This window comes from Alligator sinensis, unplaced genomic scaffold, assembly GCF_000455745.1.
Source record: "Alligator sinensis unplaced genomic scaffold, ASM45574v1 scaffold134_1, whole genome shotgun sequence".
NCBI classification, from domain to species: domain Eukaryota; kingdom Metazoa; phylum Chordata; order Crocodylia; family Alligatoridae; genus Alligator; species Alligator sinensis.
In genome coordinates, this window is record NW_005841920.1 from 1,111,877 (window position 1) to 1,128,210 (window position 16,334).

Here is a 16,334-nt window from a genome sequence, read left to right on the forward strand (position 1 = left end):
CTTGCACCCCAGGAGGTCATGTGCCTCCACATCTGCATGGCATGGGGTGGGCAGCAGCCGCGGGGTGGAGCCAGAGATGGCACTGTGCGGGGCTCTTCTTGCCAGGGCTGGGCTCAGAGTGGGCTCCAGCGGTGCTGGGAGGAAGCTACAGACACCTCAAATTTCGCCAGCTGTCTGCTCCCAGCCCTGTACCACCACCCACTGCAGTCCCAGCTGAATGCCCTGCCTCCACCCAAGCGCCAGGAAAAGCTGGGGCTGCGGTGGGAAGTGGCAAAATCTGGGTGGCTGCAGCCTCCTCCCAGCACCAGTGCAGCCTGCTCTGAGCCCAGCCCTGGCAAAAAGAGCCCCGCACAACACTGGCTCCACCCTGCAGCTGCCCTCCTGGGGTGTGAGCAGTGGTGGGAGCTGGCCCCACCCTACAAGCCCTGCCTCCGCCCCCAGCCCAGCTGGGCAGGGCCTGCCCCCTACCTCAACACGGGGACTTTGATCTGCGCCCCCATGCCCCTTCTGATTTACCAGCTGGAGGCAGCTCTCCATGCTGCCGGCTCTGCTCTGTGCTGAGCTGCATGGGCATTTATCGGCCCCATTGGGTCAATATCTAATATTGACCATATTATTTATATCGGTACCAATCTGATATCGGACCAATGTATCAGTGCACTTCTAGTTACAAGTGTTCTCTGGGTAAACCTTTTTCAGAACACGCACAGACAGCTCACTCGGAAGAGGTATGAGTGTTCCTTTGGCAAAAAACACAAAACAAAACAGTGTCCCTTTGGTCTTAAGGATATTCCCTCAGCCATAGAGCTGATGTTGCCAGTTCAGGGCAGCTAATTATTAAAAATTCCAAGTCTATGCTTTTGGTCAAAAGGCTAATAAAAATTAAATAAAAATAATTCAAGCCTCACTACAGGAGCTCTACTACCACTATAACTACTGAGAGACTATAGGACATCAACGTTGTTCTGGCTTGCTGTCACATGTAGGAAGGAATGAAGTGGCAGTTAGGCATGCTCTACCCTTTCAGCTATCAAGCACATGCACAATCCCGCTGGCCACTGGTAGTTAAAAAGGATTCCAAACTTCGACAGAAGAGGACGCAGTGAAATAGATCAAAGTTAACTATTAGCAGTTCCTTCTTTTCTACTTGAAAATAGAAAAACTTTAGCTCATTTAAAAGACTATTTTAGTGTCATCTGCTACGTTATTTGTAAACTCAACAGGTATGTACAACAACAAAAAAATAGATGTATACTCTACTTAGGGAGGCAGTGTCAAGACTACAGGGATAATGAAAGAGTTTAAACACTTCATCAGATACTGTCAAAGAAGAAGCAGACAGAGTATAAAGTGGACTGAATGATTTGAATATAAAATGTTGGAAGAGAGAAGGGTAGTGAAGGGGAAAGGTAAGGTGGAGGGGGCAGTTCTGGAAGAGACACACCAGCAAAGATCCCATAGGAACAAAAGGGATTATAAAAACTAATCCAGAAAATAGGATAAGAATCCATAGTCCCCGTTTAAAGCATGCTTAACACAATCTAATCTGCAGGTGATTTCTTATACCACCAATTTTGTATTCAAACTGTTTTTAAATGGTTTGCTGCACAAGAATAGCAATCCTGAGGTCAGCAATGGAGTGTCCAAGGAGGTTACATAGTTCTATCAACTGACTACCATAGCTACCGTCACACCACCAGCTTTTACCACCACCACCACTATCTAGCATACCACTAGATCAATTATTGACAGCCAAGCTCTATGTTACAAATCTATGGGGAGCTGCTGTGCAAAGTCTGGTTCAGCTGGGGACCACAGCACCAGCATGCAGGTTCCTGGTTCCAGCCTCTGCTAGTAAGGGAGGAGAGGAGGGGAGCCAGACAGGGAACAGATCCTGGAAATGGAAATCTACATACCACTGATTCTGATCCCAGGCAAGCAGACTCCCTGCACAGCAGCTCCCAATAGCTCCCAGCTGGAGTGGTCTGATCCTTGATTCCAAGATGAGGCTTAATTTGCCCCAAATTGAATGGGTGGGGGGTGGTAACCTCATCTTAGAATGGAGTAGATATGGTAGAGGTGCACCGATACACTGGTCCCATATCGGATTGGCACCAGTGTAAGAAAAATTGACAGCATTGGCAATTGGCTTTTTTGGCTGATAATGTTGCCAATAAAGTGCCCCATGCATGTGTGCAGCTGCAGCTCAGCACAGAGGTGGCAAGGAGCACAGCCTGGCAGAGTGGAAAGTAGCAAGGTCTAGCTGGTAAGTCTGTTGTGAGGGAAGAGGGGTGGGGAGGGGGCACAGATCGAGGCCCCAGCGGTGAGGGTGGAAGTGGGGCTGGGGCTGAGACTGAGGCAGGCACTGCACAGCCAGGGCGGGGTGGAACATGGGATGGAACTGCGAGAGGCTCATCCAAGGGCCACTGTGGCGGGGTGGCTCCCACCACTATACGTACCCCAGGAGGACATAGGGGGCATGTGCCCCTGGATCTGTGTGCGGGGTGAGGCTGAAGGTAGGCTGCCACTGCAGGCTGGGGCCAGTGGCGGTGCCAGGCTCTTCCCGGCAGGGGGCTGGGCTGGGGGCAGGTGGCAGCGGCACCAGGAGGGAGGGTTGGGGGGGGCTACAGCGTACTTTGGGGTGGTTGCAGACCCCCATGCCCCGTAGCCCCTTTCCAGCACCACCACTGCCTGCCCCAAGTGCAGACTGACTCAGCGCCCCCCTCCCCACTTACCCCAGGAAGAACCTGGTGCAGCCCCAGACCCAGATGGACTCATTTCCCAGCAGCAACTCCTTCCAGCTGCCACCGCTGCTGACCCCAGCCCTACTGCCCGAACACCCCAATCCATCTGCCCTGCACCCACTGCTGGGGGCAGGACCCACGCAAGCGGGGCAAGCAACTAGATGGATGGGAACACAGGCAGGTGGGGAACCATGCTCAGGAGTGGGACAGGCGAGCAAGGCCAGGAGCATGGGGCGGTGGCAGCATGGAGCTAGGGCAGAGCTGCAATCTGGTTCCTGCATGCCCCTGCAATAGGTGCAGGTTCTACAGGCAGGGGTATGCAGGGAGTTAATTGTGATTCTGCCCTGAGCCCCAGCCCCATCATGTCACCATCCTGTGATCCCAGGGTCTCCACAGAGACTGGCCGAAACCTGCCCAGGTAGGGCTAGCAGCCAGGTGGACAAGAAGAGGCTGCTTAGGGAGTTTTGGTGAGATGCTGCACTGGTGGAAGGCAGAGGGAGAGGGGGAGAAGGGGTCAGGGGGTGGTGACCCAGACTGTGACAGCTCAAAGCTCCTTATGTGGCTTGCAGGCCCAAATAGTTGCCTACCTCTGCCTTACAACAAGACTTGAGCTCTAACAGCTAAGGTTCTCCTGCAGCAGAAGTAGTAAATGCTGCTCCTCATAAGCAGTATAGCTAACAAATGGGGATATTATTGAGGGGGGAAGATATTTCTGCCCATGCTACTCCTGGAAATATGTAATCCCCAGCAAGTGTCAACAAGAAGAAATTTGGAGTAGTATTTACAATGGTGACATGGCTGGGAGGTGAATAGAGAAAATACAGTAAGCCAGAAAACTCTGATTTTCTGACAGCTGTCAAAAAAATAACCACATTAGTTGTGACAGTAAACTCTATCTACCCTAGCACAGTGAAGTCAACAAACTTCTATGTTGTATGGGATAAACAAACAAGCAAGCTACCTTGGCTCCTTATCATTTTACTTGTTTGTACAAGCACAAACTGAATTTCTAACAGGTGAAGAAACATAATTTATTGATTTCTCTCCAACATAGATAACGCCTTAATAAAGGTAGAGGTATGTAAAACCAACCGAGCCATGGCAATGTGCAACTACAGGCAGGCTAATTTATGTATTCACCAATTAACTTGCATGGAGCTCTATGCTGCAGAGTTAGGGGTGCTTCTCAGTGCATACCTCAAGAAAACAGATGCCAACATCAAGAGCTGGGAAGAGTTGGCTGCTAACCAACTCCAAATGGTGCTGCAAACTTAACCAAGTTTTATTTCCACTGCCTTTGAAGCAGCAGAGACAGAGCAGAGGAATGAAAAAAGAAAGAAAAAAAAAAAGAGGAATCCTAGCCTGCAGCCTACTCCCCACCCTCACCTCCCCAGTGGAAAAAAGCCGCAACTCCTTTGGACAGATTTGTGGCAGAGGATTGGACTTTTAAGTCACCTCAAGACCCATCAATGAGCCATGATAGAGATCATACTCAAATCAAGGGATTGCCACTGCTGACACTTCTGGTAGTGAAGATAAGTGATTGAAAACTATTTTATGCATTTAAGTGCTAGGCTGCAAACTGGAGCATAGTCATACCAACAGACTGTAGTAAGTTATCCAAAGACAGAAGACACATATATAAAAAAAAAAATTGCATTTTTGACAGATTCACCAGATGCTAGCTAGAAGGCAGTCGTTGCCCATCTTCTAAAACCTTCGATTTCTCTTTCTCCTTTACATAAAACAAGCCTAATCAAACATTCAGTTTTATGGCAAAAACATCATGTCTCTGGAAATTAGTGAGACTCAATCCATGTTACCTACTGGCTGCAGGAAGAGAGGACTGTTTTCATAAACTTGAAGTATATCTTTATGGAAGTGAATGGACATTATTCTCATGGGCTAGGTACAGACATTCAAAAGGCCCAAGGTAGAATTGATCCAAGTTTCAAGGTTTTCTGTTAGCAGCGTAGTTTAGATCAGTAGTGAACAGAAGACATTTGCCTTTTGGCACTGGGGGGATGCACAAATCTTAAACCAGATTTCGCTATTTTTAAACAAGTCTATGCATGCCAAACTTCTGTTCTGCTATGGATATAAGGCGGTTCCGTGCACCAAACTTCTGTTCTGAACAGGTTTCCGATCACTTATACCGATAAGTGTAATGTCTGTACCTGACCACACTGAAAACAAAAACCATCATCTTAGTGACTAGACACTGTAATCATCTTGGTTTTCTAAAATAAAGTTGCTATTAATGAAATTCTTGCTTAAAATAAAAGGGACTTCAAGAGGTCATCTAGTCCAACCTCCTGCTCAAAGCAGGACCATCCTCAACTAGATCACCCCAGCCAAGTTTTTGTCTACCTGGGTCTTAAAAATTTCCAAGGATGGACCTTTCACAAGCAGTGCTTCACTATCCTCCTTGTGAGAAAGTTTTTCTCCTAATATCTAACGTAAACCTTCTTGTGGCAACTTTAGACCACTGCTCCTTGTTCTGTCATCTGCTACCACTGAAAACAGTCTAGCTCCATCTTCTTTGGAACCACCCTTCAGAAGGGTAAAAGCTTTCAAGTGTTATTAAACTCCACTCAGCCTTCTCTTCTCCAAACTAAATAAGTCCTGCTCTCTCACCCTCTCCTCACGAGTCATATGCCTGAGACCCCTAACCATTTTCATTGCCCTCCACTGGACACTCTCCAAATTTGTCTACATCAGGGGTGGGCAAAATACAGCCCACAAGGCCATTCTATCCGGCCCATGGGGCCCCTAAAAAAATTTTTTGAAAATTAAAATTTCTGTCCTTGGCTCCTGTCAAAAATGACAGGAACCAGGGGTAGTAGGACCCACGGGAATCTGCAGCAGGCTCCTGCAACAGCAGGGCCTGCCCAGCCCCGCTGGAAGCCCCAGGAGGGGCTTCTGGCCTAGGACCATGTGGCCGTACTGCGCCACAACCTCAGGTAATCAGGGGGCGGGGGAGGGAAGGAGCTGGTGCAGAGTGCAGGGAAAAGCGCCTCCTCGCCCACCCCATGGCTGGCACTCCCTTCTGCAGCTGCTCACAGCCCGCACAAGGCTGTCCTGAGCAGGCACAAGCAGCCCCAGGAGGGCTGCAAGTGGCTGCAGCGCGGGGCACCACGGGGCAGGTGAGGGGCCGCTTTTCCCCCTGCACTCAGCACCAGCTTGTAACCTTGCCGTGTTCCGGCTCCAGGCTTGCCTGTTGATGCTGCACCATGGCAGCAGCAACTGCAGCCTCCCCACTTGCTGCACTGGGCAGCGTTTGCTGTTGCTGCCTGCCTGGAGCTTGCGCCGTGGTAGGCTGCAGTGAGGATGCCACCGCTGCCTCTGGACTGCCCAGCGCACAAGCTCCAGCTGGGCAGCAGCAGTAAACACTGCACGGTGTGGCAAGCAGCGGGCTGCAGCCGCTGCCAATGAGGCACAGCCCCAACAGGCAAGCCTAGACCCGGCGTGAGGCCGGGTTACAAGCTGGTGCTGAGCACGGGGAAAAGCGGCCTCTCGCCCACCCTGTGCCTGGCGCCCCGCGCTGCACCCACTCGCAGCCCACCCGGGGCTGTCTGTGTCTGCTCAGGACAGCCCTGCACGGGGTGCGAGTAGCTGCAGCAGGGAGCGCCGGCCGTGGGGCAGGTGAGGGACTGCTTTTCCCTGTGCTTCATACTAGCTCCTTCCCTGCCAGCAAGCAGGGGGTTAGGGCTGTGCACTGCCCCCGGCATGTACCGAGGGGCTGGGGGGCACTGGGAGCGAGTGGCCATAGGAGCACAGGGCCCACATCAGTGTCCCAGGGCCAGTGCCAGCAGTGCCCAGAGCAGGGCAGCAGGGGTACAGGATCCTGACCAGCAGGGGCTCTATGGACCCAGGCCAGCTCCCCCTTCTCCCTGCTGGTGCATCCCAGCCCAGCTACACAGACCCCTGTCAGCCTACACCCTGCTCTGGGCCCCACCAGTGCCAGCCCTGGGACATTGATACCAAGATATTGGGACATTGGCCCCAAGATGGTGACCAGGGGGGCGGGGCACCTGTCAAGGGGTGGGGCTACCCATGCGGCTCTCAACAGCTTGCCAAAACTGGGCAAGCAGCCCTCTGCCCGAAATAACTGCCCACCCCAGGTCCACATCCTTTCTTTAGTGGGGGGGCCCAAAATTTGACACATTCTAGATGTGGTCTCACCAGTTCTGAATAGAGGGGAATAATCACTCCTGCTCAATCTGCTGGCAACACCCCTACTAGTGCAGCCCAGTATGCTGTTAGCCTTCTCTGAAACAAGGGTGCACTGTTGGCTCATCTTCAGCTGATTGTCCACTGTAACCCCCAGCTCCTTTTCTGCAGAGCTGCTGCTTAGGCAGATGGTCCCCAGCACGTACTGGAGCATGGGACTGTTCCATCCTAAGGGCAGGACTTTGCACTTGTCCTTAATGAACCTCATGATATTTCTCTTTTGGTCCAATCCTCCAATTTGCCTAGGTCTCTCGAATCCTAGCCAGACCCTCCCAGCATATCTACTACTCCCCACAGCCTGGTGTCATCCACAGACTTGCTGAGGGTGCACCCCATCCCATCTTCCAGGTTGTTGATGAAGATACTGAACAAAACCAGCCCAGGACTGACCCCTGGGGCACTTGATACTGACTGCCAGCTATATATTGAGCTACTGTTTGAGCCCAATGACTCCACCAGTTTTCTATCCACCTTACAGTCCATTCATCCAACCAACCCAGACTTTCTTAGCTTGCTTAAGAGTGTTGTGGGAGACTGTAAGAAAACCCTTGCTAAAAGTCAAGGTATATCAGCTCCACTTCTTTCCCCACATCCACAGAGTCAGTTATCTCGTCATAGAGGGCAATCGGGTTGGTCAGGCGTGACTTGTTCTTGGTGAATCCTCACTGACTGTTTCTAATCACCTTCTCTTCCAAGTGCTTAGAAATAGACTTCTTGGGGACCTACTCCATGTTTTTTTCAGGGACTGAGGTAAGGCTTACTAGTCTGTAGTTCCCTGGATCCTCCTCCTTCCCTTTCGTAAATATGGGCACTAGATTTGCCCTTTTCCAAATCATCTGGGATGTCTCCCAATTGCTACAAGTTTTCAAAGAGCATTATCTTGGATCTTGCCAGCCAGTGGCTCTGAAATCACATCAGCCAACTCCCTCAGCACCCTCAGGTGCATTGCACATCCAGCTCAATGCACTTGTACAGGTTCAGTTTTTCTAAATAGTTCTCAACTTGTTTTTTCACCACTGCCAGCTGCTGACCTCTTCTCCCCAAACTGTACTGTACAGGTACTGGTACAGTAGAATGGGAGTTAACCTTGTCTATGAAGACTGAGGTTAAAAAAGGCATTGAGTACCTCCACCTTTTCTGCATCTTCTGTCACCAGACTGCCTCCCCCATTCAATAAGGGACCCACACTTTCCCTGATTTTCCTCTGGTTGCTGACACTTGTAGAAACCCTCCACGTTCCTTGTTAGCCACAACTCCAAATGTGTTTTGGCCTTCCTGATTTCATCCCTGCATGCCCAAGCTATACTCTTATACTCCTCCCTAGTCCAAGTTTCCACTTCTTGTAAGCTTCTTTTTTTGTGTTTTAGCTCATTGAAGACTTCCCTTCTAAGACAAGCTGCTCTTCTGCCATACTTGCTAATCTTCGACCGCAAAGGAATGGTTTGCTCCTGTGCTCTCAGAAAGAAAGGCTTATTTCAAGTACACCCAGCTCTCCTGCCCTCCTTCCTCCTCAGACTGGCTTCCTAAAGGATTCTGCCCATCAGTTCCCCGAGTTGAAGTTTGCTTTTCTGAAGTCCAGGGATAGTAGTCAGAGGGCTGGATGAGTTTTGGTAATTCCTCTGTGATACCTCAGATTCAGGCTCTCAGCAAATAGCAGACCTCCGGCAAACAGCAAACCTCCCAAGACAACAGGTCAGGCTGGCAGATAGATACCTCCATTCCCTGAAGAGGGGAGTCTCGAACTATCACCATTCTTTACTTTCTGTTGGTCGCACTGGTCTTGATCCTCCCAACCTTGGGGATGCCTGGCCTGGCCTCTTCCACCAATGTAATGTGCTCCTCTTTCTCTGTTGCTAGGGCTCCATATCTGTTTTTCAGGCAAGCCGCTGCAGGTGAAGATGAAGACTTCTGCACCGCCTCTTCCTTCTGTAGCACCATCTCTGGTAGTCCTTCCTCTGCAGTCCTAGAGGTCTCCTTCAGCACTGAACCTATTAAGTCCTCATGGCAAAAGATGCTTCAGAACCTTGCCATCTCTTCCTGTAGTTCTCTTGCTTGCTCCAGGAGGGACACCACTAGGAGGCTCCGCTGACATCGCAGGAACTCCCCGACCTGGCTGTCACTGGAAGAAACCTGCAAGTTGCAGTCTCCACAGAACCAACTGGGACCTGGGTGGAAGCCTGGATTGTGAGTGGTCCTGCCTGGACAGACAGCTCACAGGTGCAAGCTGACAGTGGCAGTGGCTCTGGCACTGTAATGACCTCCAGTTATTTTCCTGGGCTGCCTCTCTCTTCCTGCCCTTCTCTCCAAGCAGACCCTGCCTAGAACTCCCTTGTAAGCTGGCCTGTTCACTGCTCCTTGGTCCCAAAAGGTTCCCTTTCTCCTGCTTCCTCTCACCAAGCTTTCAAAGGAAGGAGAGAGAAAGTTTCCAGGTAAACTCCCTAGCAACACCCCCCTCACTCTGGACTCAAATTAAACAAGGGGCTTAAGTATTGGCCTAACTTCTGAGTATTAGCTACTTATGCTAAATATATTTAAGTCAGTTACTCTTAATTAAAGAAAGAACTTACCTTAATGCTCCCCTTCAAAGCGGGGGGCCGGCAAACTGACCAGCAAACTGTCTAGCATGCTACCCTGTTTGCTGTCCCTGGTCACTCAGGAAGTCTCCTTTTATACCCTGCTGAGCTTGGACTCCCTCTGCCCCTTGTTAGGGCTTTTGTCAAATACAGGCAGCAATTACTCAGGTAGCAGCTCTCCCAGCTGCTCAGAGCACATGCCCAAACACACCAGTCCACCAAACAAATGATCAGCAAGCCAAACAGACAGCCCTGGCCCAGTTACCTTCCTGGAGCAGGATCTGGTGTATGGCTCCTCTTCCCCTTTCCTTTCCCCTTCCTCCTCTAGCTCCTAGTGAACTGCTTGCAAATTGCCCTGTTTACTCAGTAAGTATTTTTAAGAGAGCCTTTGCAACAAAGCTGGCTGCTTTTGCCAAAACTGGAAAAAATTACAGAGTTATCTTAGATAAGACAGTTAGTGACTAAATACAGGTCTACCTTTCTACATTGTTTTCTTTTTCTTACATTAGTTATAATACAATTCATCCATATGACTTCAACTGTCTCACCCAGTTCAGAAATCATTATTCATGATAGAGCTGTCTTGGCTGTTCTCTAATTAAGACAGAAGAAAAAAGTAAAAGAAATTCTTTCTGCAACATTCTGAACTTATAGTGACTACTAATTTTTTACTCTTCTAAATAGGATTATGCTGTGGATCCACATGACAAGTGTTTCCATTCCTGAGGATAATTTTGAAAGGGCTTCACTTTTCTCAGTAAGAAAAAAAACTGCAAGTGAATGCACCCCAGAGCACATGCTGCTTTCCACTCCAAAGCATAAGCACTTTGTTTCCTGTCTCCCCCTATTAACACTTACACCCTGTTTCTTCCAGACGTGTACCAAAGAGTTCCATGTTTTTTGAAGAACCCCTACTTGTAAATATCGTAGATTTGGGGAATTTTTTGTAATTGACAATAATGCTCTACATAGCTTTTTAGCAGACACTAGGATCTACTGTGCACTAGAAAATTTCACAGGCTGCTCAACCTCAGGCCCACGGGCCAAGTGAGGCCTGTGAAGTCATGGCATCTGGCCCACGGGGCTCCTGAAAGGTCAAGAAATTTGGTGGTGGGAGAGCACTGGCCATTAATACCACCACACCTCCCCTGCTGCCAACTTCCCAAACCCTGTGCAGCAGATCAGAGCAGGGCCATGCCCCCTCCCCTGCACAGCCAAACTGGGGCATCACCATGCCCCTTATTCAGCTATACGAGGAACTGGGGCTGGGCCATACCCCCTTCCCCAGTGAGGTCAGGCTGAGGCTAAGCCACCCCCCTTACCCTCCTCACAGCTGGGCTACAGCTAGGCTGCCCCGTCCACCTCCATGCAGCTGGATGGGGCCCTGCCATGCCCACTCCAGATGCTGGATCTGGGCCACTGACACAATCTGGCCCACAAACAGGCCAGGCACTGCCCATCGGTGAAGAAGGTTGAGTACCACTATGATAGCCAATAGAGCTATGCTGGTAACAACTCACAATTAAGCTATAGTGGCAAGACCAAGGGCCTAAGCAGAGTTCTACTGACAGAGGAGGGTTTCTGCTGCCTTCACTAATGTTATTCAGGGAGATGGTGTAACTACATCAACTGAAAAAAAGTTATTTTTATTTTTTAATATACAAAGCTGCAGCTAGAGCTACAGCTAGAGATCTCTCTCTATCTATATCTATCTGACTTCCACTTCTCCACAAGAGGGCTCTGCAGCCATAGCTGACTGATATAGCTGTAGAGATAGCATGTCTGTAATGTAGAAAAACCCAAGATCTTTGCAGACTGGAAACAGTGACAGTTAAAGGTTTGGTAAATAGGAAAATAAGTAACTATAATGGGGTGAAGTTTGTGGCAAGATAAATTATACCTAGCACTAGCAATAATAATTAAAAAAAATAAATAAATAAACAAACCCACAAGATCCCTGTACCACTTAGTTTTCCATTATTTTTTTCCCCCTCTCAGTTTATTCACAACTCCAGCTGCTCAGCGTTTTCATAAGGGAGTGGCTCTAATATGGCACATGACCAACTAGAAAAAGACGCTTTTCCTCAAGGGGAAAAAAATAAAAAAAATAAAAAAAATCTATCATCATCTTACTTAAGGGACTGTATTTTGTTTCTTCTTGCTACTTCTTCAAAACCAGGTCTAAAAAGTAATCTAGGTTGTATTACTTTTTTTGTACCACACCTGTTAACCACACTACAATCAGTTGTTACACCTGTGAACAATCATAGGTGTAGAGTGTCTTATTTCACCTGCAGAACTGGTGATGATGTGTAGAGGCCAAGGGGGCCAAGGGAGGGAAGACTCTCCCCATTGTAACTTTCAACACCCAGATGAATTTATAGAGTTGATAGGGAAACACGCATCTCTCTTTACTTACTTATGATTGGAAAATCATTTGAAAAATAAAACATGGAACTGCCCAAGGCTATTTTTAAGCTAACTGCTTTCCAGATTCAATATATACGTTGTAAATAAGTGCCATCAGATTACAGAAAACAAAAATATTTTCCTGTGCTTTTATGTAAAGTTTCCTGTAATTTTGTGTTTTTACTAGCTATAGGAATTTATTTCTTGTTCCAAGGCACAGCGTGGTGATCAGTGCTCTTAGACATGCTGTCAACCTTCAAGTCCTTCAATAGGTCAGAGTTCACGTTCTTTCTGGATAATGCTTTGCCCTGAAACTCCCAACTATATTCCAACACAGCTTGGTACCAACTCTACATGCTTTTAATGCCAACATTATTCATTTTCAATGATAAACCTCATTCTTGGAAACCTGTGAAAGCTAGCCTTTTCAGGTATTATAGACCGTCTTGCAAGATAAAACAACAACATAGTTTCAAACCTCCCCTCCCCCCACTGCCCACAAAATTTACATTCCTAAGTAGTTCAGTAATTGTGGGGTACTATAAATACCAGCACAAAATGTATAGGTTGCTAGATTACTGCTCTACAGGGCTGCTGTATGCAAAAAAAAAAAATACACAATATCCCGATTAGTGAAGAAGGCTAAGAAACATTCACAAGAAGCTGCTAAAGATGAACAGCAGCTCATAAGAGAGCTCACTTTACATGTGGAAAAAGTAACAAGTTACTGAAATGAAATATTTGCTCTAGAAAGAGAGAAATAAATGTACACCTCTAAGGATTCCCCGTAAAACCTAATTATTAATAATTCAGGTGCAAGCAGCATTAATCACTACAATCATCTGAAACCAGGACTGAGACTGCTTAGGCTCTCTGAGGAAAGCATCAATTTCGGCATTCAAAAGATGTAAAGTCTATTTCTCCCCATTTGCAATCCTGTATGTCCAGCATGTTTGTCAGAAAATGGAGTTACCCTTTATCACGTCTTTCAAAGAGAAGAGAAAGGAAACCATGTCCTCTCAAAGCCTTCCAAGCACGTATTTTTTTTTAAATTCTGCTAAATAACCTGTCAGTAGATGTCAAGAACTATGATACAAACCATAAGGAACAGGTGCTTAATCAGCAATTAATCTTAGTTCTTGGCCACAGAAAGTAAGATTTCATAAAAGCAAGCACAAGCATGAATGACTATGTTAAAACCCCTTCTGGTTAAGAAAATTTGAGCCTTGGAGCCAAGGGATTACAGAATAAACTGTATAAAAATTCCCAACCCTGACAACTCTTGTAATATCTCAATTTATAACCATAAAAAAGCTAGTCTGTATATAGTGGGCCATACAAACAGCAGCTTCTTTAGATAATAAAGTTTGCTGTTGCCAACTTAAACAGCATTTTCCAGTGAGACAATCTGTGTTATCAGCAGGGATCCGGCTTTTCTGCTTCGCACAGAAAAATACAGGTTTTCTCCTTCAAAAGAGAAAAACCGAGATTTCCCCTCTGAAGTGGGAAACCATGAGTTTTCCCTCATAAGATGGCAGAGTTCCAGCCTGCAAGGAGCCGCTTGGGGTGGGGGGAGTGGGAGGAGGATATTTGGAAGCAGGGGCGCCAACATGTGTGTGCACACATGTGCACGTGGCCAGCAATACAGCCAGGTAAAATGGCAGAAGCAGCTCCATCCAGGTAAGTCTATGGGATGTGGTGGAGGGGTCAGGCCCCACCGCTTGCCCCAGTGCTACCTACTGACAGCAGAGCTATGTGCTCACCTGCTGGGAGAGAGCAGGGGCCAGGGTAGTGTGTTCTGCAGTCACTGCTACCATACCAGGGCCCCAGAATAGCCACTGAGCTGGCACCAAGTAACCCAGAACAGGGATCTCAGCCATCCTGCCCCCAAGCTGGGTGTGCTGGGCACTGCCAGCATGCAATGCTGCAGGATCCGGGTGTTTCCCCTTGGACTCTGGCCATGGGGGCGTTGCCATGTCCTTCCCAGCAGTGGGGCTGTGAGGGCAGCTTGGAACAGGCCTCAGGCTCTGGCACTCTTGCCCATGCCCCTCCATTAATCTGTTGTGGTAAGGGCAGCCACTACATGGAGCTCCCACTGCCTGTCCCTGCATGGATGGAAGGCAAGCACCAGCTGCCAGCAGTCCCCACGTAGGCTGCCCCAGGAAGGGATCTCCCAGTGCGGAGCTGGCAGGTGCGGGTTTAGGAGGTGGGGGCACCCTGAGCTCCTGGGCCCAGATCTTCCCATAGGAGGCATTGGCTGCAAGGAGCTTGCAGCTACTCCACTCCCCTCCCCACAAGGGACACTCACAGGAACTCTGCTGCTTCCTTTTTTCCCTGAACAAAAAGTAGGAGAGGGGGGGAAGGTAGAGGACCAGGTCTTGGGGACTGTCCTTGCACCACTGAGGCTAGGGACTGAGCTCTGGCAAATCCAAACTGGCCCCCCTGACGGCACAGGGTGTCCAGGCATGTCAGAGCTTGGCACATAGCCCCAGTGGTGCAGGACTGGTCCAGACTGTCAGGGGCCAAGCTCTGGCAAGTCCAAACCAGCCCTGCACCACTGGGGCAAGGATCATGCTCCAGAAAACCCCACGTACCCTGCCTGCCCCACACACCAAGGAGCTGGGGGGGGGGACGACTATCAGGAGGCTGTGTCTTGGGAGTAAAGGGCACTGGCATATCAGGGCTGCTTAGTGCCACAATGCAGCAAGGGGGACAGCTGCAGTTGAACCCACATTCTGGTAAGCGAAGGGGGCAGGAGGAGCCGATTTTCCATGATAAAAAAAACAAAATCAAATGCCAATATATAAAGGTATTTAGAATTTATTTTATTATAATGCTTTAGGCACTGGTAGGCTTCCAAATTGCTTTAAAATTGTAAATATATCAATAAAACATTGCATTGAACTGATATCTAAAGTGGTATTTCATTTTAGTCATGGAAAAATGAATTTTAAAAAAATCAAAGAATTTTGGAATTTTTTAAAATCAGAAAATATTGGATTTTTAACAGAGAAGACCAGGATCCCTGGTTATCTATCACCTTTCCCATTTGAAAAGTAGGTACATTCACTTAAATTTACAGTTACTCCTTAAGAAAAAAAAAATTATTTGAAAACACATATCTCTTCATTGCTTAATATTTATGATCTATTGTGCTTTCTGTTAATGTTTCTCTTCACTCAGTATGTTCAGAAAGCATGTCTAAAATTATTTTTAAAAGTGTATAAGGATAGAGGCGGTGGCCTGAGCATGGCCCACCCATGGCCTGCCATATGGTGCCAGGCAGCCTAGGAAACAGGGCTGCTTCTGCCTAGCATCCCCCACAGCACCTGGGAGATGCAATCCAGCCCCGCAAGCCCTGGCCAGGCCATGCTCAGCCCCAGCCTCTGCTGGTGGGTGGCACCCAGGGGGTGGACTGCATCACCCAGGCACCATGGGGGACACTGGCCGAAGCAGCCCTGCCTACCCAGGATCATGCGGCAGGCCCTGGCGGAGCCGTACTCAGGCCCTGGCAGCTCCAGCCACCACATGGTGCCAGGAGGGCAGGCAGGGTTGCTTTTTCCCAGCAGCTGCCAAGGCCTGAGTGCAGACCAGCCAGCCCCCAGCCATGGGCCTCTATGTTGTCCCATCCTGAGGGCTCCTGGGAGCTGTGGGATTTGGGGGGGGGGGGAAGAGGGTGGCGGTGAGCTTCGATGGCAGGGCAGGGCAGCATGGAAGCCCATAGCTAGGCTCCATCCCTTCCCCTCAACCCCAGGCAGGTGCTGACTCTGGACTCAGGGGGCGCGCACACGTGTGTGGCCCTCAAACTCATTACATGGCCCTCCAGCCCAAATCACTATGCACCCCTGGGTTATGGGGACATAAGCAGAGGAAAGCATTTAGATAATCTAGATAAGTTAGGTAATATAAAGATTCTGAACATGGACTTACCACTTAAAAGCCATTGTTGATCAATCATGTAAGTTATCACTTTATTATCCTTTGGATGGATTCATCAAGACATTTTTCCCCAGGAGCTCAATTTGTGCTTTAAGGTTGTGAGTAGACACAAAGATGTAAACAGCTGAGTCACCTGGTACGTAGCAGAACACTGGTAAAAGGTCTCCAAATACAGTACAAAGACAAGAAGTATAAAAGGCTGAAAGAAAAAAAAAAAAAAAAAGGAGGGGGAAGTTATATTACAGAAGTTGGTGAGTAAGAGACAGCTAATCACCAGAAGTGGCCAAGAGTTTCCAGCAGTTTTCAAAGAGCTTTGATGTATTTTAATTGAAAAACCACAAGTCATAAAAATCTAGATACTGATATACAGAATTGTGAATTTATCCAGAAGTGACTTATTCCTTTCCTGGGGCAGAAAATTAAACATTAATATTCT

At 48.4% G+C, this 16,334-nt stretch overlaps 1 protein-coding gene across 2 annotated transcripts in view; it reads right to left on the reverse strand.

Moving 5' to 3' along the window:
- Window positions 1-16,093, reverse strand: part of FRYL (FRY like transcription coactivator) — a 307,800-nt gene extending 291,707 nt beyond the window's left edge. For both annotated transcript variants that reach the window (XM_025198387.1, XM_025198393.1), the window contains exon 1: window positions 15,890-16,093. In XM_025198387.1, coding sequence (XP_025054172.1) covers window positions 15,890-15,917 — 28 coding nt within the window. In that variant the 5' untranslated portion in view covers window positions 15,918-16,093. The remainder of the gene's footprint in view (window positions 1-15,889) is intronic.
- Window positions 16,094-16,334: the final 241 nt, after the last annotated feature.